The sequence below is a fragment of the Poecilia formosa genome, unplaced genomic scaffold (assembly GCF_000485575.1).
Source record: "Poecilia formosa unplaced genomic scaffold, Poecilia_formosa-5.1.2 Scaffold332, whole genome shotgun sequence".
NCBI classification, from domain to species: domain Eukaryota; kingdom Metazoa; phylum Chordata; class Actinopteri; order Cyprinodontiformes; family Poeciliidae; genus Poecilia; species Poecilia formosa.
The window spans coordinates 587,352-612,508 of NW_006800271.1; the positions used below are offsets into that span (position 1 = coordinate 587,352).

At 35.9% G+C, this 25,157-nt stretch overlaps 1 protein-coding gene and 1 long non-coding RNA gene across 2 annotated transcripts; one reads left to right on the plus strand and one right to left on the minus strand.

Moving 5' to 3' along the window:
• The first annotated feature begins 3,059 nt into the window (after nucleotides 1-3,059).
• On the plus strand, nucleotides 3,060-24,344 carry LOC107833119 (uncharacterized). Its single transcript, XR_001658829.1, has 3 exons — nucleotides 3,060-3,356; nucleotides 7,293-7,295; nucleotides 24,333-24,344. It is a non-coding gene; the product is annotated as an uncharacterized LOC107833119 (long non-coding RNA).
• Nucleotides 21,634-25,157, minus strand: LOC103152886 (cornifelin homolog B-like). The gene is made up of 4 exons (XM_007573540.2): nucleotides 25,047-25,157; nucleotides 24,018-24,131; nucleotides 23,570-23,727; nucleotides 21,634-22,147 (listed from the first exon to the last, which is right to left on the minus strand). Exons 2-4 carry the CDS (start codon nucleotides 24,121-24,123, stop codon nucleotides 22,025-22,027), a joined length of 387 nt encoding a protein of 128 aa, XP_007573602.1. The 5' UTR covers nucleotides 24,124-24,131; nucleotides 25,047-25,157; the 3' UTR covers nucleotides 21,634-22,024.

The window sequence follows — 25,157 nt, forward strand, 5'->3', positions numbered from 1 at the left end:
CACAGTTCCACCAGGTGTTTGCTAATTGCTGCTTGCTAGTCTGAAGGAGCTGAGTGGCAGTGTCACAGGGGTCAGGTGCTCTCTTAAGTGGAAGCTCGGCTGCTTGCAAACTGCAGCTCCAGCTGCGTCTCAAAGATGGGAATAGGTCCACCCAGGCATTTTGCACAGCTGAATGGTTGCCATGGAGATTAAATAATTTCTCAAACATGCATGACGCAATCAAAGCAAAACTCTAGGAATGTATTTGATGAGGGAATGAGATTAAAACATGATGTAAAACTAAAAAATGGTATATTTTACATAATACTGCCTCTTCAAAACCTACAGATTAGCCAGCTACTTCTAATCAAAGGCACTAATGAATCGATCAGTTAACTGGACCACACAAGTGGGTTTCAACAAAGTTGTCAAGATAGAAAAACATCGGCAAGGGCCTTAGAGAAGCAATTGATAAGAAAATAATTTTTGTGTAATATAAATATATGTAGTAACCTCAGCATTGAGTCACATGTGAGTTCTATATTAATATTCTGACTTGAGGGTTGTCGAAAAACAGATCACAATGCATTTGTAATAACACTTTCTTAGATTGTGTAGCCATAAACACAGGTGCTCCACAGGGATGTGTGTTATCTCCTGTTGTTTTCAGTTTATTAAAATTATTCTCCTTTAGAAAATATGCTGATGATGGCTCTGGTAGCTTGTCTGCAGACTGTTAACAACCCCACCTATTTTCATTGTGCCACTTGTTGCATCTCTTGGCTTAAGAGCAGCTCTCTTGACCTAAATGTTAGTAAAATAAAATAGATGAGTCTGGTTGGGAGGCTGAAAGATGCACACGTTTATATTTTCAACCCAATAATTATAAACGATTAGAAAGTGAAGCAGGTTACTAACTTTACATAGTGTGCAACTGTGTATATGTGTGTAGTCATTACTGCTACTGTATATAAGTGTGTTTCCAGTTTTCTGTGGTTTAATGTGTCTTGTACTGAAACTTATGAAAACTAAAGTCAAAAGACAAAAAAAGCAAAATGACATCAGCAAAATGTTGAATGGGTAAAAAGCTCAGCACAAAAATGCAAACAACTAATGAAGTCACCTTAATACAAAGCCCTCCAGGGGACATAATTGACACTGTAAGCCTTTCTTACAGTGGCCGCCGTACTTTCTGCTTTAATACAAGCTTATGTAAGGTTTTTCCATGGACTATTTCTGAGTTATTATCGCGGAGTAATAAGTCATCTGATTGTGTCTCTGTTGTGTTCGTAGTCTGAATGGTTTAAAGGGCTGCTTTCTGTGCCGTTCCATCTTAGCCTTAACAGACATAAAGCTGTATTAATTTTATCGTTATATTCCAGAAACATCAGTTGTTTTTCCGCCTTGACATGCAAATAATAAAAAATATAAGGTTTTTACTTTTAGAGTGTTGAATTACACTAAAAACCTTAAGGGATCCATGATTACCCAAGTAAAAAAACAAGTATGCTTTAGTATACTAAATTTTAACATACTTTAGCATACTTTGATTGATGTACTTAAACTGTACTATTTTGGAACAACTAATTTTGTACTTAGTATACTTAAAGTATACTTCATTTTTATATTGAGTGTACTAATTCTGTCATAGAATTATATTAAAAATATACTTTTAATATATTTTAAATATACTACTAATATATAAGTAATGTATATAAATTACACTTAATTTTTATTTTTGATTTACTGCTATTGCTAATAAAGTACAATTTTAATTACTCATAAGTCTTTATTCATACTTTGTACATTACATGCATACACTACACTGCAGTACTTACATTGTTTTATGCTACAATTACATAGAAATATTAATTACACAAGATGTTCAAGGTAATTCAAATATTTTTGTTTTATTACCAACATTTTAAAATTGTCCAATTTTACTCACAACTTTATGAACTTTAAATTATCAGTTTACACATCAAAAGTGAACACAATGAACATGAAAATTTAAGTGTGACAATAAAAAATGAAAGTGAGGATCAACGACAGAACATTCCCATTCACTGCACCTTACAGAAACCTACAAAAAAAAGAATAGAGCAATTAAACAGAGAAAGCATTTGTATTTAAAGAGTACAGAAAAATGGCAAATAAAAAATAATTCTTACAATTTCAAGACGTTGTGGACTCGCCATGTATGTGACATCATCAGAAGTGATGATGTCACATACATGATGATTGGGACCGGATGCCTTGGGTGGAAAAACATTTCTGGGTGTCTTCTTTGCCTGTTTATGTTAGAAGTAAAAAAAAAAAGTCAGCAATGTCATAGAATCAGTTGATGTTGGCATTAACTATGAAGCTGTTTTAAGTGTGGACTTAAGGAGACAAACTACCTTAAAAGCTTTCCATCCATGATCTGAACACACTGATCCTTGCAGGGTGGTGAGGGGGGCTGGTGGTGCCCATCTCCAGCAGTCATCAGATGAGAGGCAGGGTTCACCCTGGACAGGTCACCAGTCCCATCACAGGGCCCTGAAAGCCAACAACAAATAAAATGTATGAAAGAGAAATGTTAGATTAACAAGGGGAAAAATTCTGCCCAGTTATCTTTAAATCAAATCATGTTTATTAAGCAGTTGGTGTTGGTAGCACACCAGTTTTTGTTGTTGAAAATGTAGCTAGCTCCTCATTAAAACAAAACAAAAAAATCCTTCCACCATGAAGACAATGTGAAGGCTTATCCTCAGAGCTGGTTGGTGATCTGGTGGAGCCAGAGCTTCTTCTGAGTCAGAAAAGTTCTTTAGTTTTCTAACAACTGATCTCTTTCATCTTCATTTGCTTAGACTGCAAACATATGTTGAAGATAAAAACATTGATAAACGAGTTAGAACAACAACCTCACAATATCAAAGTCTCTGTCTTATCGAGCTTAATTAAAACCAGGTTAAATTTATGAATAAAAGTATAAGTCGCAACAAACAGCCTCCATGCAGTTATAACATGAAGCTGAATGATTGCTATAGTAATAATCATACAAGTCACAATAAAATTTATAAAATAATTATTTATGAAACCAACGTAAGTTATATATCTTTACTGCACTGTTTATAATTAAACGAAGATAATTAATAAGCAAACTTACCGCTAGTTAGCAACACTTAGCAGCCTTCGTCCCTCCAGGCTCCTTTTGTGACACACATTTCATTACCATCGGTTGTTGTCCAGTTGTGTTGTCGTCTAACTCAGACTAAGACGTCACCAGCTTGAATTTACCAAAATTAGTAACTATTGTCAAGGCCCTCTCTACTTTTAAGGCAATATTATGCGAGTAAAAAATGGCGAATTTGAACAGCGTCTGTTATCTTCCCTGCGTTCAAGTTTTTTTCTTCTCTTTGTGGCGTTTTTTAAATAAATGAAAGTGTGCATTACCGCCACCATCTGGTCTGGAGTATGAACTGGAGCTAATGCCGTTGATTATAAGGTTTTACATCACACCTCCGAAGATGGATTGGGTACTTTTTTAAATATTACATCATGATTATAATTTTTTATTGTATGCAATTTTAATAAATATTAAAAGATTATTAAGGCACTTAAAAATTCACACTTTTTAGGTACTTAAAAAGTATGCATATTACATTAAACACACTTTAAAGGTGCCTAAAATACATATTTCTGCATAAGTATTAATTAGTTTTATTTTGTAATCAGGTTGCTGCGTGCTGCAGACTTCTGCCCAGGTCCCTCTTGAAAATGAAATCTGGATCTCATCTGGGTTCACCTGGTTAAATAAAGGAAATTAAGGCATACTTTATTAGCCTAAAATTTACACTGAGATGTAATTTAAAACATACTGAAAATAACAATCTAAAGTAGTAAGTGAATTTTAAAAAATTCTATTTTGAGCATATATTTTAAAATATACACAAAATATATTTTAAATATACTTGAGCAAGTGTATATTTAGACTTGGACAAATATATATTTTGTTCAGTTAAAGTATACTTTTATTTAATATATTAAAAGTGTATTTTGGTACAATTATGTTTAAGTGTGTTTAAAGTTCTAATTTCGAAATTGGTACAAATATACTTTTAGTATACTTCAGATATACTTATAGGTAGTACACTTAATACTTAGTATACTTAAAGTGTATTTTCACAAATTTAAGTATGTTTGAAATATACTAAAGTGTACTTTTTTCACCTGGGCAGGGGTTCGATGAGTCGGTCTCAGGGGTTCGGCGGAACTTCTGCCACGGAGGTAAAGACACACTTGTGATGACGCCCCGCTTTGCCATCACTTGCTGCAGAGGATCACGTTACATTGCTTAGCCAATCAGTGCTGCGGAGGAGCACTGATTGAAGGAGCTCCACTCTCAGCATGGATTTGAACTTGTGTCTTTAATTACTTCAGCAAAATTCACCGTTTTTACCAAATTCTGTAGTTTACGCTGTACTTCTAAATCTGCTCCTTAGTCGCATCTTTTCGGGGTTGCTACTGCCTCTAGTGGCGTGGGGGTGGTAACACAACTAATATAATTACATTATTAAATCAGAATACCGCAGTCTTTATTATTTATTATAAATTTTTCATTCTCTTAAGAATGTAGAGCTAATTAAATTATCTAAACAAGACCTTAAAGTGGTTCCNTTCATCTTCATTTGCTTAGACTGCAAACATATGTTGAAGATAAAAACATTGATGAACGAGTTAGAACAACAACCTCACAATATCAAAGTCTCTGTCTTATCGAGCTTAATTAAAACCAGGTTAAATTTATGAATAAAAGTATAAGTCACAACAATGCTTTGTCATCACTTGCTGCAGAGGATCACGTTACATTGCTTCGCCAAACAGTGCTGCGGAGGAGCACTGATTGAAGGAGCTCCACTCTCAGCATGGTTTCGGGGTTGCTACTGCCTCTAGTGGCGTGGGGGTGGTAACACAACTAATATAATTACATTACTAAATCAGAATACCGCAGTCTTTATTATTTATTATAAATTTTTCATTCTCTTAAGAATGTAGAGCTAATTAAATGATCTAAACAAGACCTTAAAGTGTTTCCAGTTTCTCTCGATGGCCAACCTGTTGAAACTGTGGCAAACTTTAAATACCTTGGGTCGTTCCTGGACAGTCAGCTCAACTTTGCTGAAAACACTGACTATATTTTGAAGAACTGTTCTCAGAGACTCTACCTTTTAAGAAGACCTAGTGATCATGGGGTGACCCAACTAGACTCTAGTTGGGGCACCCCTATGTCTTGAATTTGGGGAGGGGGGGGAATCTTATTTTATTTATCACTACAGAAGGGTTCAGTGAATGTGCATATAAAACTGGTGGGTTCGGTACCTCAAAAACGGTTAAGAACCACTGCTTTAAAGATTCATCAGTCATGCAGCCAAATGATGCAAAGCAAGAAAAATTTACTTTTCCCTCCAGGTTGAGGGAAATGTAGTTTGAAAGAAAAGAGTTTACGATTCATTGCCCAAATGTGATGATATAAGGGAAGCTGATGTGAGGCAGAGAAGAGACAAGGTGTGGAAAGAGGAGGAGGTACGTTAAAGAAAGGGGGAGTTGTGGGAAAAAAGAGAGAGCAAACTTGTAACACTCTTATCATATTTGACCTAAAATACCCTTCACCATAACTTCACACAACTTCATGAAGCTACAGAGAGTCTGCCTCTTTCGCAGTGGAACTATAAGTTTTTAATCAATATTAAGGAATTACTGGCTTAAAACAAGCGTCTAAATCTTACTGAAATCTTACTTGTAAGATAGTTTTGTCTTATTTCAAATGTATTAAGATACAAACTGGACAAAAAATACTTGGTCAAATGTTATGTTTCTGCCATGATAGTGACAGTTTGCCTAACTTTTTATAAGAATCATATTAAAAGTTAATTTTCTGCACATATTAGAAGTTTTATGTATAGAACAATCACAAAAATAATCAAATAAGGAAGAAATAACATGTCATAAATGAAAAAAAAAAACACCAACCTGGACTGGGACTAACTTACACAGTACAAAGGTGTAATGGGGAAACACAGTTTCGCTTTATTAAATTGCATTATGTTGTTATTAAATGCATTTTATTAAGGAATATAATTTTAGATTGGCTATGTCAATATTTTGAACTGTAAATCCAAGGAATAGATTAATAAAAAAAAATATCTGTGGTGTAAAAGAGCCAAAAAACATTTGCACTGCTGTTCTATGAATGTGGATGAACAAAAATGCAGCATGAAGAATTTATTCAGCCTGGAAGGCAGAAAGGGAATTCCACCTGTACTTCGTAAAGCAACTGAATGTTTGAAAAATACACAATTACTTCATATTTGGGTCTATGCAAAAAGCAATAGATATGTCATGAAGGTGTTAAATTGCTTTGAACAAATTGGGTTTATCGCCAAACTCCCACAAAACTAGCTCAATCCAACAATTATGTGAGTAGCTATCAGACCCTGACAGTGATGGGAGTTTTAACCACAGCAAACATGAGATTCCTTCCTTTGCCCCAATAAATCACAGTATTCTACTGTTCCATCTTCTTATCACTCGTCAAATGCTTAGTTTTTTTTTTTTTTTTTTTACTCGTCAAATGCTTAGTTTTTTTTTTATTTATTTTATTTTATTTTTTTTATGAGAATGTTCAAAATAGGTTTCTTTACATTGCATCGTAAGAAAAACTTCTTCCCAAGTACTTTTGGTCTAGTTTTTAGTGCATACATTTTTAGTAAACATGAAATAAGACAAAACTAAGCCAGAAATAACTTGTCAGCACAACGTAGGAGCTTGTTTTAGATTATTTCACTTATAATAAGATATTTTGCTTGTGTTATAAGTGAAATAATCTGCCAGTAGAACTAGTACTATTTTTATCAATACTAAATAATTATTGATTTGAAACAAACTACTATATCTTGCCAAAAGGTTACTTATAAATTAGTTTTCTCTTATTTCAAGACTAGAAACAACAAAAATACTTGGTATATATGAGTTGTGAAAACCAAAAAGTTCTCAGATTAGGAGAATATAAATACCTATTGTCTGTAAACATCACCAAACATGTGGGCAGATCGTCCTAATGAAGGATAAATCCTTTTTCCCACAGTTGAGGTCTCACTTCCTCTGATTCCTTCTGAGAGGCGATTTGTAACGCTCCTATTCTGAAGAAAGACTTTCTCCAATAAAACTGATTTACGGCCACACCTCTCACTTTTGGGTTCTGTACAAATTCGATGGTGTGTTATAAAATTTAAGCCTGCAAACTATCAGAATGCTATCTTTGTCACAGTGAGCATGTAATTACCATTTATCTTGAGGCATACCTCAGCGTGGCCGCAGATCTTTTCAGCTCCTCCGCTGTTTGACTCATTCATGTGCTGCTTATCTCTGCTCTTACTGAGCTCTCAATTTCCCCACATTATATCATTGTCGTGGAATGGGTCCAGCCGGGTTGTGAGCACTTGGTTAAAGGGAATGTTTAGGAGTAATGTCAGGAAAGTTGTGAAAGAGAGGAAAATTTTGTGCAGAAAAGTTCTAAGTCACGATCGATGCCAAAGATTCTCATAGAGTTTCACCAAATTTCGTAGTCAAAGAAAATACTTTATTTGGCTTTTATTTTTTTATGTCGAGTGGATCATGCTTGGTGAGGCTGATGAAATCCACTGAACAGAGCTTCGGCAGTGGCCACTTGTTTCTGTTTATTTCAGTTTAATGTGATGGCACGGACATCAAAGACAAGGCTAACGTCTGGGACAGATCATCTCTTCTCGTGACTTTTATTTTTTCTTTTTTCTGTCTCTGTTTTTGAGGGCAACATGGAAGCTGTGTGACCCTGGATGATTAATCTGGACATTTTCTGTTTCTCTCTCTCCCCAGTTAAAGTGAATGACTGGTATGTAAAAAGACTCTGGAGAGACGGGAGGCCTAACCCCACCCTCCTCCTCCTCACAAGCTATTAGGCCTCCCTCCACCTCCCCCTGTGGAGAGAGGAAGATAAGGGAAAATTGAAAATGAGGAGGAAGGAGAGGGAGAAAGACATCTCCACATCCACGGGCAGATTTCTTCTTTTCCACCACTATCTCTCCCTCCTTTGAGCTTGATTGGCCGCCATGCTTAAGAGGCTTGTTATCAACCTTGGAGACGATAGAAGTTCATCGGCCATGGGACTTGACTGATGAAGACGACAGTGTTTCTCTCTCTCTCTCACTCTCTTTCTTTCCTTCTCTCTTAGGAAGTGGCGTATATCTTTCTGACTAATGTGGAGTCTAGGTAGAATGTGGTCAGCTCCATCGGATCCAGGGGCCGCTGGGACTCCAACATGTCTCCTGGCTGGTTCTTATTTAGTTACGAGACTTGTCTGAAAACAGCGCAGACTCTATTTTGGCTCTGCGTGGTCCCTGAAATCTTTATTTAAAAGCCAGAGACTAAGTTCATGATAGAAACTCCCTGCTTTCAGGATACAAGAGCCCACTTGTAGCATGTTCCTGTGGCAATCAGTTAAGTGTTATTTTATCTTATCTCATTCAAAGTGGGGCACCAAAACTATCCATTTTGGAGCAAGTGGCCTACTGAGATCAGAACAAAAAGCTTCAACGTCTCATTGCTTTCCTATATCAAAAACATTTCACATGTTGCAGCTAATACTATGTTACAGAGCAGTCTAAAAGTATTTCCCCCCCTACAGATTAAATGCTTCAGATCAAAACTAATGAATCAAAGATTACCAGACTAAGTAGACCAAGTCTGAAATGTGCGAAGATTCATTCTTCTTACTTGATAAATCTTAAAAGACGTGTAATTAACCAGATATTTTGGAAAGCTGAGATCACCTTTAACCTACATTCAGGCATTATTACTACCAGACCACAAGAGTAATTAAATTTCCTAAATAGAAACTTTTCAGGCAACATGAAGTAGACTAAAAGCAATAAATCATGTCCCAATCTAAAGAAATCCAAAAACAGAACAGAAAGAGAAATTATCAACATATTTTAATCCAGGGAAAGTCATTGTCCACAAATAGAGAAAATATAGAACACCGTGATTCTTTCCTTTTCTGGGATGCCAAAATGACTCCAAGAAAGCACCAACCACTCATCCAGGTCGTAACAAAAGAAATCCCAGAAAAAACATCCTTAGTTGCCTCAGTTGAAGCAACTAAGGATGCCTCTCATTTTGATTCAACAATCAAAATGAGAGAGTGACTTGAAATGGGATTGAAAGGAGAGTTCAAAGGCCAGAACCAATGCTGATGATTTGCCAAAGATGTCACAATGAAGCTAACATAGGAAAAAAGAACATAGTTGACTACCTACAATCAAACATCTTTGTCTTCAGAATGTGGCTGACTTGGCTCAATTTATAGAATTATGAATTATTGTCTTTCAAAAAAATTATGCAGGAAATTCCCCGGTGACCAGCTCTTAATGTTAACCTAAAGTGTACTCTGTTATGTAGCACAACAATGATCTGAAGTATCACCAATCTGTCATTTGCCCTAGTGCGCTTGTGTGTCTGTCAGCTGGCCTGGGAACGTCTCGGGCTTCCTCCAGAGATACTGGAAGAGGTGAAGTCTGGGAGACAGTTGGACAAACGGATGATGACGATGATGACAACTAACAATTTACAATAGAACATTTAGTGACGTTCAGGTTATACTGAAATTATTTGCTGCAGCAAAACTTCATACTACAAAATTGAGAACATTTCAGGAGTGGTCCTCAAAGAACAGATATTTTACAAAAATCACCAGAGCCACAATTATTGACATTCTTGCAGGTACTTTGTAGATTTTGCCCATAGGGAATAATTACTCAGTCATTAAAGCAAGTTGAATTTATTTCTGGATTAACCTTGTCTGTATTGCTGTACAGACAAGGTTGGGATCCTAATCCTGCCAAAACGACCCAATAATCCATTTTGGGTAGAGGCTACAATATTTTTTTTCTAAATGCAGTTATGTAATGCATAATTGTGCTTATATTGAAGACTGATTTAGCATTTTTTTTCTGTGTGAGATTATGCTTCTACAATAAAAGTGATTATTTTTAAAGCTTTTAACACATTTTGGAGCTAATATTAAACTGATGACTGTAATATGCTAATCTTAGTCACTAACAATGACCTCTAGATGAGAGAAAATCATGTCATACTCGTATTTTCAATTCAGGCTATAAAATACCTCAGACAAAATACTGACGTAGCTTTATGTTGAGTAAAATAAACATTTACAAAGCATTTTAAAAAGTCCTGATTTTTTTTCCCCCCATTGTTGGCATCTCATATTTTAAAATAATAATTTTTTTTTTCATTTGTCTCATTGGGGAAATCTTTTGTGTTGCCTTCCAATAAACCTGTTCACATTACCTACCACATGTTACAAATCAAATGTGCAGCAGCTTAAATCTGAAACATGTCAGCAAAAGGTGAACATAAAAACATTTTGAATACAACTGATTTTTTCCATGCCTGTATAAAACCAGATAAAAAATGTATTAAAAAAAAAAAAAAAATCCCAAGATAAAGATTACTGTTCAGCAAAATTTGAAACATTCATGCACATCTGAGAGAATGAAGTTGGCAAATTAAGCCTGTTTTGACACTTGTAAAACAAATATTTCTTTAATATTTCATTTCCACATAATATTTTGTTGCTCTGGTGATTTTTTAAAAGCTATTTAATGTTTGTTTTTTCTTTAATTTAGAGACTTTGCTGTCAAAACAAATCAGAAACAGATTGTTGTTTTTGTGCATTCTGATCCAGTCTCAGTCACTGTAGAGGTTATTAATTCAACATATTAGTGTCCAAAAGCAACCATTTTGAGAGGTTTGAGTTTTGTTTGCTGAACAAACACAGTTTTGAAGTCAATCTAAAAAAATAATTACAAATAAGGACAAATCATTTAAAATAATAAAAATAATTTGCATCCTGCATTTGGAGATGACATGTCATCTGGGTCTCTTTGTACAAATGAATCTGAACTTTTGGCCAAATCTTTGAATCTTACTAGATGTGAAAAAAAAAAAAAAAAAAAAAAACTTCTGAAGCACACAGAGAATAAATGACGGAACCTGATTCTCGTGTTATCAGGGCCAGTATCAGTTCAAGTGTACTGCCTATTGAACATTGTCTCTATGTTCCTCTTGAAGGTCCATCCTGGCTGGGATGAGGCCTCAGAGGCCGACAGGACCGTGTAAACATTCCCAGCCCTCCTAACGTGTCTGTCTGCCGGAGGTGATGCATCTGCATGAGTCCATTTGTTTACTGCATGAAGAATGTTAAGAATATAGACTGTGTGTGTGTGTGCGTGTGTGTGTGCGTGTGTGGGGGGGTGTGTGTGTGTGTGGTGTGTGTGCATGTAATTGCACGATTGTGTGATTGTGTACTTAAAATAGAGAGTGTGAGGGGGTGCAAAGGTGGGGCGGGGTCACGAGTTTTTCCCTTTGTATCGTCTTAATGTTTGTAATGATCCAGCGGGACGTGGATCTGGTGAATATTGCGCGCTGTTTAGTCTACCAATCACCACGGTGACAAAGAGTCTAGGTCTGAGGGGTTGGAGGTGGAGGTGAGGGTGAAGGTGGGGGCTGGAATAAGTGGCGTCGTGGGTCAGGGAGGACTGAGCTGCAGAGACGTACGTACACGTATGAAAATAGACCCTTGCTGCGGCAGAGACATTCTCCTCAAATTCAGATCTCCAGGTTGATTTTTGATTCATTCGTCCACAGGAAGTGACACGCTTCCAATTAAGAGGGAAAGACAACAAACCATTTCCTTTAACAGCCATGATTGAGCGCTGTTTACAGAGTGGCTGGGCTGCATATGTGAACGTTCCATCTGCTGTTCACACAGGACGGTTTCTGCAAGCTGATTTTCTAGATCTGGTCTGTTTGTGTGTAAAGCTACACTGTATTACAACTGTGCATTTAGTAGCAGAGATTAGCACAGGAAGGGGTCAAATTCTTAGCAAGTACTGATCCAAAATTAGCTTTGGACCACATTTAATTTTTTACATTTATATTAGAAAGGTTTTAATTCCTCAAAAAGATATTTGCAGACTAGAAAGTTTGTTTGTTTGTTTGTTTGTTTTTTGAATGGATAAACTTGTCTGTAACTGAACCTAACATTGAAACCAGTGCATCAAAAGATAACATTTTCAAACAGACACTTTGTCAAAATAATTGCAGATGACCACAGCTTCTGTGTAAAGACAATAAACTGGCAAACAACACATTTTACAATTACAAAATGGGCAAAAACTGCAGAAGTAATGCCAACTTCTACATTTGTATACATTTACCATGCCCTACACAAAATATAAATAAAAAGCTTTAAAATAAATAGATTTTTTATCACAGTAGTATAATCCTTTTCATATATACGGAAAATGACATTTCTCAATTATAATAATATGTAACATTTATTCAGAAGGGAGAAAAATCCTACATTAAGAAATTATTGTTTTTAACAAAATCACAGAAATTGTTGTACTTTTAACATTTTAAACTGTATTATTTACTTTTTGAAGTCCAGCCCATGACTTCCTGTTTCATTGGGGTGTAAATATGGCATTACATTTTTCTTAGGCCACACTTTAAACTGCAAAACATGTTGTTTAAGAGAGGCAGATGTGTTTTCATCTTCATAAATCAGAGGGTGGATACAAGAGAAAAAGGCTATTTGCCTAAATTTGGCCCTTTTCCGCAGTTTGAAGAATAATTATAGCTTAAACAGGAACTGTAACAAACTTGGCTGGGTGAGGATTTTATTTTGCCACCAGGCAGAGAGAGGAAAGAAAAATCTCCAAAGATGACAGCTGTATTTAGAAGAAGGAAGTTAGGGTTAAAAAAAAATCTCTACAATAACCATTTATGTTAAGACTATTATGATCATTTTTATTAGGGATTAATAATTCTACTAAATTATCATCATTGTTGGTAGTAGAGCTTTTTGTATATTTTAATGCTTCGATCCTAAATCCATGCTGTTAGTTAACTGGTAAAAGTTTAAAGATGTTAAAGCAAATCTACCAATATTTGAAGGTAAAAATGTCCAATTAATTATTAAGCTGCTCAAATACTGCAACCACAAACAGATTATGGAGAAAACGTTAGCACTCATTAACGACTGCTCACAATTTTAAGGCAGAAAGAGAACAAAATATCATTCAACAAAGGACTTTACTTTCTCTTTTTTATATTGTGCTGTGAAAGAATTTTATTTACTTTTTTGGAAATATTCGACTAAATACACACAGGGGTGTGCACACACACGTACACAGGCCTGCAGCCCCCCTCCCCCCACTGCAGCTCTGGACAGTTTAAAACCCTGCTGAGTGTGACAGGTAATTGTGAGACTAGACTCTAAACACCCATTGATTTTAAAACATCTACAAACTTTACATGCTGCAAGGAACTAAAAATATGTGTTGGTATAAAAAGTGTCATGCTATTTTTTTGACGTTTTTCGTGAAAATGTAAAGAGTGGACCCAGAAAGCCTCTATGTCTTTGTGTCCTGCTGAGTAACACTGGGCTCTTCTTACAGTTTACATTATTATTTAGTGCAGCTTTATTAAAAGCCTAACACATACAATGTTCTCTTTCTGTTTACTGGGCAGATAAAATACCAGAGCCTTTCCACCATGAGGCCAAACAAGCCTGAAAATGTTTGTCCGAGAAAACATCTGGGTAAGAATTATAGATCTTATTCACTCGTTCAATGAACCTTGAGATGCACTTAGCGGGTTGCTTGTAGCAGCCATATATCAAAGCTAACAACAGAGCAGAGCCTCTTCAAAGGAGCTCCAAGCATGCCTCCTCTAACACTACTGCCCACTAGTGGACAAAGAAAAAATCCAGGTAGAGACTGCTGCTGGTACAGCTGATATACTGTACACCTAATACAATTTTATCAAATCAAATTCAAGTTGGCAGAAAACAAAATAAAAATAGGATAAAAAAAAGAAAATGGCAATTTACAGATGTAAAATAATATAAAACTTTGGAGAAATACAATAAAAACATCAGAGATTAAAGCAACAAAAAAAAATAAAATAAAATTATAAATTCTACGAAAAGAGGTGAGAAAGACCCAATAATCAGGTTTTAACTGGGTTTACCTGTGCAGTGGAGACATGACTGGTGTTTTATTGGTGAGGCTGAAGCTTCAGACCTTCTGCTATCTGACAGACAAGGTTCAGCAATCAAAGATCTGCCTGACATTCCCTCCCCTCTGCCGCTGCGCCTCCCACTCCATGCTTTCCCAGTTTGTCTGGATGAGCACACATATGAACAGACCAAAAGGATTTCATCTATGTGTTCATGGGGAATGAGCTTTACTGACCGTATGATTTCCCCTCATGCCTTGCACCACATCAATTATTTATCTTTATTTTATCTGGTTGCTTAAATCTGTTTGATTTTTAAAAAAATTACATTTTGGAAACTGACTACACAAAGGAGGAGGAGTCAATATTAAGCAAAAAAAATTGAAAGAGCAAAAATAAATCATATCTGAATGATAAAGTACAAACTTAGTAATCTGTAAGATTATTTTATTTGATTATGAGATTTTTTTTCTTTACCAATTAGACTTGTTAATCCTAAAACACTTAATTATAATGAGGCAACTGGCAAATATTCACATCAAATAAATTCAGTTATAGGTAAAAAATAAAAATAAAAATGGAAACGACGCATGAACAAATTTTAAAACCATGTATGTGGGAAAATGTATTGTCAAAAGACTAGGTAGAATATGACTGTATTCAGAATCCGGTTTACTACCAACTGGTGGCCTATTTAAAGGTTTCTCAATAGCACTGGATTCCACAGGGAGGTTGAATTCATAAGACATCTATAAAGCATCTAAAACCAGATTTGTGAAGGAAATTGTATAACATGAGCTACAAAATTCAGTTTCTCTTCAAGATCAATAAAGTATTTTTGATTTGAATTTGAACCTGGAAACACTGTCCACATAGAAAATCATCACATTTTACTGTGTGAATGCTTTTACACAGAATAGTTGGAACTTTAACAGAACTTAGAAAAATAATTTCAGAAGATCTGAAAATAGGGCAGAGGATCATATTTCAAAACATAATATGACTGAAAATCAGACACTAGGAATGAAAATTGGTGCTCTCCATCCAAAATGACTGAGCTTGAGTTTTTCTGTGACAAAGAATTGGTCAAGACTTTAGTCTCAAGATGTGCAAATCTTCCAGAGGCATGCCCTAAAAGATTTACAGCTGTGGTTGCAGCAAAATATTGACTCGCAAAGGCTGACTGTAAATGCAAACCCCACTTTTTAAGTTTATTTTTGCATCCTTTTCCTTCCATTTCACAATTATGCCTTTCTTTGTGTTGATGTGCACAGTAAAGTCAAACAGAAACATACAGAAATTTGGAGTTGTAATGTGACATTAGATTCCAGGGAGGTAGAGACTCCGAGAAGGAGAAAAATATATTTTTCTAAACAAATAAAGACAGCATCTGTATATTTCCTGCCCTAACTGGTCAATCCAATTCTGTGCCAATATAGATAAAGCTCATATTGGCCACATGCTTTATGTGGTCTTTATAGTCTTTGCCCCTTTTCTCATTTAACTGTTTAGGGATCCAACTCTACAAATTAAATGAAAACCCACCAATCAAACATATACACCCACATTTTAATCAACATGGTGACATTTCAGATAATCTCTGCCCTGCAAGCACCTTTGCCCCCTGTTCCCTACCTCCCATAACACATTCATTGACATGCACACACATACATGCTGCAGCATCACCAACTTCTACCCATCCGTCTCTCCCTATCAGCTGCTCCCTGCTGCCGTTGTTTTTAAAGGTCAGCGCTGTTTGTTTGCTCAGAGGCCCATCGTCTGATAGCATGTTGGACTGCGCCTCCCCCTCCTCCCTCATCTTAACCTGAGCCGTTATCTCAGCCAACTCCCTGGCAACTCCAACCTTGTCTTTTAAAAGGAACACTTCCCAAGGAAATTATGGAGACGCTGGCAGATAGTCCACATCTCCATCTGTCAGGGCGAAAACCACAGAACTGACAGGATGGCGCTTGGCGGCTTTAGGCAGATTCCAGCTTCTTCAGGTTCAAATCCATCATGTGACCTCCAGTGTCCATCTCAGGCCCATCAACACAGTATCCAACAATTAATTACAGGTGACATTATAACAGCATTCTGGAACAAAGGAAAGATCCATAAACTTCTCTAGTGAGCAGGCTGGTGAAAGTCCCTTGATTTTCATTGTGGAAGGCAGAGGAGGTAGCAGATAGTTACATTTACTTCAGTAATATTATTATGAAGTGTTGCAACTCTTACTTGAGTACAAGTCTTGGAGACTGTAACCACTGTGAGAAATGTCACCAAATGAAGAACAAATAGTTTTTAATCAAAACTGCATGTTAAGATGTTCTCATACGGGTAAACAACATGCACTAACTGTGTTTCCATTACAAACGTAAACAAAACTTTGTCAATATTCCTCTAGTGACAGGTTAATGTCGAAAAGATACAACTTTGCAATTGTGGTTTGTCCATCAAATAAGAAAAGTCCCATGTGAATATGTTTGTTCACACAATAGATTATTCAAAAACATGCCTCGCCATCATCCTCATTATTCTCCAACTACTTCCTGTCATCTTCTACTTTGTGGTTTGTGCCAGTGGCAACATCCGGTTGTTGATCACATGACTCATATAATGCAAATAAGTGTTTCCATTGCAGTTGTGCAATATAAACCAATTTCAATATAGTACAAAACAGAAACCCACCTCATCCTAGCGACAAAATGTATTATTTAAAAATGAATGTTTTTTTTTTATTTTTGAAATGTTCTCATTAAGCAAATTTATTTGAAGGGGAGAATAAAAACAAACAAGAACAAATAGAATGAAAGAGGAAAGAAAACTTGATCAGTAAAAAGAAATAAATAACAATCCAACTAAACAAATCCAAAGCACAAATAATGAGAATAACAGAACTAACACAAGACTAAAATCTCGTTATCTAAGAATGATTTTGTGCAATAAATATAATGAACATATTCTGCATAGCCCATAGACCCATCTGAACCTGTTCAAGATGTTTGGAGCCTGAAACCTATTCTGATGAAATGTCTCCAACATTTGTTGGAGGAAGACTGCTAATTATTGCCACTGCTGACTGAATGAAGTTAATTTCGAGATACTTGGTGAAGGTCGTATAGGGAGTGCCAAAGATGTTGAGCTTCCAAGGAATTTGACCTGAAACGTACAGAGGGCAGTATTGTCTTCAGATTTGCATGGCAGTGGGAAGTGTGCATCCAGTAGACAGTGGTCTCCAGGTCTGGTACTCGGGGCCCACGGTCCTGTATGTTTTAAACATTTCCCTGTTGCAGCAAACTTGTCTTAAAAAACTTGATGGTATGCTGAGGATGTAACTCAACCTTTGGATATGTGGGACCACTACTGTAGAGAACGTTGCTGCAGTAATTGAGCTGAGATGATTCAGTTTAATGATGGACAAAGTCAGAGTCTACACCAGGGAGCTTTTATGCATTTCTTTTGATGTCATATAGCTGCCTTTTAGTGGTCTGTCAAGCATTCTTAAAGCCCTTCAGTGTGATTTCACCAGAGCTGGCTAGGCTACCCAAACATTGTACTCAAATAGGATTAAAAAGTAGCACTTCAAGAAATTACTCAGGTAAAAGTAAAAAAAAAAAAAAGACTTCTGTAAAAAGGTCATTTGAGTATTGAGTAATTGCAAGACAGCAATAAAATTGCAAGACAGCGATAAAACCAGCTGACCAAAGGTGCTGGAACTCTGCTTGGGTTGCTAGATGACAGGCTAGGTTTGGCTGGAGTTGCTAGGTAATGACACAGTGCCCGTTGATTGTGACTTAACATTCAGGAGGCTTTTCCAGACTCAAAAAACATTTACTTATTCCCAAAAAATGGCTGGGTGTTTTTTTTAAGCACTTGGGTTGTTTTTACGAGCAGTGGAGACCTAAACGGAAGACTAAATATGTGCAAAATGTGAAATTTGCATCAGGAGTCCCTTTTAAGATTAATTGGTCTCTCGAAATTGGTTGTGAGTATGTGCATGTTTTTTTCCTTCCTGTCTGTCTCTGTGTTGCCCTGGGATGGACTAGTAACCTGTGCAGGATGTATCCCGCCTCTCACCCAGTGATCACTGGAGATAAGTACCAAATCCCCATGACCCTGCAAGGATAAGCAGGTATAGACAATAGATGGATGGATAGGTTTAAAGCTTCAAACAAAGCCTAAACATGAGCATGAGAGAAAGAAAGCAAGAAAAACGAGAGAATGGAAGAAAAAATGGCAGAAGGTGACCAGGGTAGAGGTTTTGTATGGGTGGGATAAAGTGTGTGCATATGTGTGGAGGAGGGAGGAGGATGGTTTGTGTGGAGATGGAGGGCTGGGGTTCAAGTCACAGATTTTAAATCAGTTCTTTGGCCTTTAACGGGCGCAACAGAAGCCCAGTATGAAAGTACAGAACAAAGACGGCAGCAATAGCTTCGACCAATTAACATTCCTGCAGCCTTTATGAGCCGCCGGGACACGCCCCTTCGATCACACCTCATAAAAGTCACAAACATCAATTCTTGCAAACCATAACTGTCATTATAATCCCATTAAAAACAACCCACTGAGCAATTCACATTGAACACCAGAGCCAAGTGTTCCAACAGTGGGGAAGGATTCCCTCCGCAGGAGCACAAAGCTGACCAAAGCAGTAGGGAGGTTTACTGGGAGCAACTGGGTAAAATATGACATGATTATGACAACAAAAGTTTACCACTCAACAGAAGAAGTTTAACCTGTCTGTAGATTATTTTCCGTTTATAGAAGGAATTCGGAAAACTGAGAGGTGAAAAACCAAGGCTCCGTCTTCACCACAAGAAACTTTATAGTTGATGCTGGATCAACAGACCCCCTGCTCAGTAACTAGGGTAATGTTTCTTGATTTATTTTATGCAGTTTCATCCAAAACATCCTACAAAGTGTATTTTTCAACACTTTTGATGAATAGACAGGCTCTCTAGGGAAACCAAGACCTCCCTCTCATTAGTAAGACTCGAAACTCGTCCTGGGGGATCCCAAGGCCTTCCCAGTCCAGACAAGACCCACCCAACATTTACATGTGGGGTCCATATGGGTAGGAAATAGGCTGGAAACTGTGTGGGATTGTCTACATAAGCTTAATGCAGAGCAACTCAATGCAAAAATAAATACAATACCACTGAGGCTAGTCGAGAAAAAGTGACTCTATGCAGTTGACTGGGTTTCCTTCGGATACAACACATTTTAAAATTTGAATAATAAACCAAACGTGTCTGCATTATTTGATAAATTGGATCAATTTATATTGTTTTAAATATCTGCCTGTATGACTGGATGGGACTGAAGCAGATTTTGTTGTGAATTGGTTTTTGATTTTTTGTAAAAATCCATAAAAATAACTGATGCCACTTCATTTGAATGGGGTGCATAAGACTGACATGACTCTGTCATAAACATGACATAACACCTGTCATTAACATGAAAGAGTCTTTTTGAATGTCTATGACAGTTGTCATGAAGTGTCATTTGGTAAATAATGACACTTTAAATGCAAATTTGCTTTAAAAGTTGCATTAAAAGTCCATTAAAAGTGTCACCTTTGTGTTCTTTTGTAAATAATGACCCTTGAATGCAAAGTTGGGACTTTTAATGAACTTTCAATGCAACTTTTAGAGCAATTTTACATGAAAAATGTCATTATTTAATAACGCTTCATGACAACAGTCATAGACATTCATAAAGACTCCTTCATGTTCATAACAGGTGTTGTGTCATATTTACCTGTCATGTTGTCATGTCATGTTCATGACAGGTGTCATTAACACCACAACAAATAAAGTGTTAGCAAATATTTACTAAATCTTAAAATGTCTAGAAAATAATCTTTGACAAATCAAAATATTAGAATCTTACACTCTAGATATTTTAATTGGTTTATTAAGATCCCATGACAATGAGCCTAGTTGTTCATATTTAAAAGCAGTTGTATATGTTATAAACAACTGAGTATTATGTAAGTAAGTAATAAATTATGCATTAAAAAAAACTTTCTCCAAATTACAGATTTTTATGCCTGATAAATACACCAGTATGACCCAGCACATCCCACAATGACCTCACCTATGAGAAACAAACTGTAAAGGCAACGGCTCCACCTGGTGGCTGTCATACTTCACTCAAAACAAATACAGCCGTCCCAAAATGATCTTTCCCCAGGTCAATTTATCTTTACATTACCGTTACTTCCAACTGGAAAAAAAGTAGCATTTGAGGAGATAAGCATCATGGTTATCTCCTCAAATGAGGGTTTGAGGACCAATTTCTCCTTTTCCAATTTCTCGGAAAAGGAGAAATTGGTCCAAAATAAATACATATCAAGAAAAAACATATGATTACTTGTTTGAAATAAACATGAGTAATTAGAGAAAAAGTTTTCTGTAACCTAGCAACATTAAATGAACTTAATTCTGAGTTCTGTGTCCAAGGTTTGAGCCGTTCAGAGGTTATGTTTCAGGGAAAAAATAAGCTTAAGTTTGTTCATTCGGGGGTTTTCTGCTTTTACTAATAACTTTACAAAACTTTCATATTGAATGTGTTGCTGAGTTGTGTGCAGATCTGTGGAGCATGTGCTAAAGCAGGTCAAAGTTGAAATTTCCTGAACTTTGACCCTTGGCCACTGTGATGAATACTCACCCATCTAATCGACAGGATATCTATCAAAGTGCTCCGGTCAATGTGGTCCTTCAGTATTTTTTCTCTTCCCTCTGTCTCACTATGTCAGGTTTACCACTGGAAAATATTTCAGTTTTGTAGATAAAATAACCATTATCTGTTTTATGCTGATCTTGCACAACCAGGTTGATTGCAGTTTTCTGGAGAAACGAAAATCACCCAATTTAATGATGAGATGAGATGAGATGAGATGAGATGAGAGGAGAGGAGAAGAGAGGAGCAATTCAGTTCCATTGCATTTACTAATCCATTGCATTTACTAAAGTAATTTTTAGGAAACATTTTATTTGTATTAGTAGTTTTACTGTCCTGTACTGTTTAATTTTATTTGACAAATATTTTTTTGAAGTATTGCTACTCTTATTTCAGGAAATTTTCAGAACATTCACTTCATTAAATGAAGGGGGAAAAACATGTTTTAAACATAAACGGGTGAGACACAGATTTACAGTTTACAGTAAAGTGAGACCTCTTGTTTATACACCAGCTTTGTTATTCTAATGTGATTTTCCATCTGCGATTCATTTGTTGAGCCTGCTGAGTCATCTGTGTCTTAAGTTTTACATTGAAAAAATATATCTGGAAGTGTTTCTTGTTCTTAAAATTACTTTTGTGATTGTTATTTATTTGTGATAGCTTTTCATTTCAGTCTTTAAAATACCAGAATTCATAAATAACTGATTTAATATTTTACAACGAAAATATTTGTTTACTCTTTGTTGAATAATTTCTTGGATGTTTTCTTTTACTTTTATTTACTCTTAAGTAACATTTTTGCTGACTCCACCCACCTCTGGTAATTTATAGCAACATAAAAACTTTCATTATAGGAGTTTTATTTGACTTAGCGTAGACATTTGGATTAATGTTTTTTATTTATTGTGTCTTCCTAACTTCCAACTAAACAAATAACAGAGCAGAATTTACATTTAAACTAAATAATTACAAGTCATCCTTACATATTGTACAATTTTCATACCCTGATTGTATCAGAACAAAGTTAAAACACAAATCTGGGTAAAAAAAAAAAAAAAAAAAAAAAAAAAAAAAAAGAAAATGTTTTCTGACATAAAAAATATAAAACTAGAATCCTTCACTCTTCATTGTGTCATAAATCAACATATTTTCACAATTTAGTTTTTACACATTTAGTACATTCTAGATCTCTACTCATCGTTTAAACATGGAAGCTCCGACGATCAGAATGAGCTCATACAGTTTTTGCGTTGACCAAGACGACGTCGCGTTTCCTTCTTTGTAGCTCTCTGGATATTTGACACCAAACACAAGGCGTGCAGAAGGTGGCACACACACAGTCCATCGCAATGGAGCCCTGTGAATCAGGCAGATTCATTTGATCAAGTTAGACCTAGAAACTCAGACCTTTTGCTGAATCTGTTACATAGGAAAGTTATTTTTGGTGATTATTTGTGTAAATTAAGAAAAGTTTTAAATTAGACAAAGATAAATGGAGTAAACTCAAATGTTTAACTTCAAAGCCAATTCCATTCCTGATTACTGCCACACATGCAGAGTTAGGAAATCTCCTCATCTGGAGCCTGACGACATGGAGAATGCTAAGAGCAAAATATCATCTAAAGAAATTCAAAACCAGATGAGAAACAAACGGCTCTTGCAAGCGTCTTTTTCATCTCCCACAACGGCTCTTAACAACTGGCTAAAAATAATAAAGAACAAACTAATGTTTAAATAAACATATGTGCAGGTCTTAGCATTTTTTCATTTTTTTTCATGGAATAATTGCATTGATGTTCCACAAAAATATATATATTAAAAGTGCAAATAACATTTATTTAGATCTGTTCCACTTAATATAATATTGGAGACTGGAAGATTTTTTTTACATCTTTCCACAAATATTAACATCCCATATAATTGAATGTACGCATACTCTTTTTGCAAATGTTTTCCACTTTACTTTATTTTAAATCCTCTAAATAGTCATAAAACTGTGGTTCTTTAAAGATGACAACATGTTGCCTGCTGCAGGTATTTCAGATCAGTTTTCCTTTTCTCAAAAGATCATGTAACATTTGTGGCTATAAACAATCTTCATTTGACTGGGCCGAGGGCCAAAATATCTCTTTGGATTGTAATGATTGCGGTCCCTGGTCTAGAGAAACTTACAAGGTAATTTCTGGGACTCTGGTGAACCACATCGAGAGACGTGATCCTCACACAGAGACAAAATGAAAGTTGTACCAAACTTACTCCAAGAAAACATGAATGACTCATCAAAGAGTTCACAGAAAAACCCAGAGCCAAACCTAAAGCACTGCAGACCAAAACTGAGATAAGTTCTCCAGCATGAAATCTTGAATTTGGCTATCAGTTAGTGACCTTAAGAAAGAATAGTCCAGCTCTGAATGGCTTAAAAAGTATAAAATAAGGCTTTAGAGTGGCCTGGTCAACATCTGTCAGAACCAATTGAGAGGGTGGAATTAAAACTACGCTTTTAAAACATTTGGGTCAAAATTCCTCCACAGAATCTTCCATTGCTTAAAGCCAATGGTGGCTCAACCAGTTATAAGTTGTTGTTTTTTTAGCTGCATGTCTGTTTCCTGTTTCTCTGTGCTCACATTCTGTCTTATTATTGTAAACAAAGGTCACTACTACTAAAAAACTTACATTGATTAACTAGGAAATATGATTTTTAACACTTCATTTTTGTTTTATGAGGGACTAACAACAAATTATTTCCAACTGAATGAAGGAATACATTTTTGTCATGTACCTGAATGTTGTAGCGCTCTCTCACGCTGGTCCTCATGGACATGGTGATGGGTGACATCCAAGCTCTAAAGAATTCCAGCATGGGGAGACAGAGACACTCGCCATATTCTTTGGAAGTCATGCAGGCAAAGCAGGGGCAGCACCAGAAGCCAAGACAGCCTGAGGGGGCAATACAAACATGAAAAGGCTCACGATGATGAACTCATAGATGATTGACACAAAAGTTAAAAAACAATAACATGGCATGTTGTTATTATTAGTAAGGAATGGAGATGTCCTGGAAGTCACCTGGTTTTCATCAACCCTCACATAGTTCCTCTAAAACTGCATTCAGGAAATACTTTTGCTGTGGTGTCATCTCCTTTCTTTATGGGAATTAATTGGGGTTTTTTACATAATGAGCTTCTGATGTAGTTACAGTACATTTATAAAGGTGTTCACCCTCTTACATGATTTCGTGTCTTCCTTGAAGTCACAGATGCCACTCCCCCACTCATGAGCGTTTGGGACATCCACTGGGTCTGGATGAGGCTGGTGGATCACGATTTTTTCCATGATAAAGTCTACAGGGTGAAAGATGTTATCATATATATAGAACAAAGCATTTAGGTGGATCGTAAGTAATCTTCTTTTCTATCTAATAAGTGTTTTGGTTTCAGCCTGAAACAAACCAATCCATCAAAGTTGACCAAACGTTTGATCATAATTTCATGCTTATCATCATGCTGACATTGACTTGTATAGAAAACAAAGTGACAGTCAAGAGACAGAGACATCAAAATTGCACAATAAAGATATTTTTTTCCCCTAATAAATGTAATATTTTACATAACTCTTAGGTCAGGTCCTTAACAACTTGTTGGCTTATTTTCAAGAAAATTACTGATTTTATCTCTCAAATGCCTCATAAGCATCATTTGTAAATCTTTTTGTCTTCACATATGTATTTAAGAAAGAATATAGCTTTAACCTATATATTTAAAATTAAAACAAGTGATGGACAGTTAGGCCTCTCATGATAACAAATTTTGCTGGATGATAAGTTGTCCCAGAACTTATTGTGATAAACAATAATGTTGTTGTTTTGAGATTATTTTCAAGTAATATAATGACAATGGCACAGTAATGTAACACATTAACAAACTTCAATAAACTTTAAATACTAATGAACTGAAGCTGGAAGACATATTACATATCCAAAATAATAAAAACAAAAGAAATAGCAAAAAAAAATAAATAAATAAAAAATTATGAAGTCTCGGTAAACAAAATTGTCCTTCAATAAAAAGTTCTAGTTGAGACCAAACCACCAGACTGAAGACTTTTGTCATCCAGTTCTTGGTAGAAAGAGAGAGAGAAAAAAAAAAAAACAATAAATCATGCAAATGGAAATTATCAAGTTTGTATTAAATTATCATGCGATTAATGGATTTATTGTGACAGGTGTATGTACAAACATTTAAATCTGACTGTCTCACCTTTTTGTGGTTGATAGCTGAGTTTTGGGTCCCGACGCAGATGATCCTGGCTCTAGAATGAAGTACCTTGAATCTGGCAGAACCACATCTCATCACACCTCCTCAGAGAGC

Excerpts from the sequence above, each read along its gene's own strand:
- LOC103152886 (XM_007573540.2), bottom strand. The coding sequence starts at position 24,123 with ATGGAAAAAATCGTGATCCACCAGCCTCATCCAGACCCAGTGGATGTC. Across the intron at positions 23,728-24,017 it reads CAAGGAAGACACGAAATCAT|GCTGTCTTGGCTTCTGGTGC; the intron begins GTAAGAGGGTGA and ends TTGCCCCCTCAG. Across the intron at positions 22,148-23,569 it reads GAGAGCGCTACAACATTCAG|GGCTCCATTGCGATGGACTG; the intron begins GTACATGACAAA and ends CCTGATTCACAG.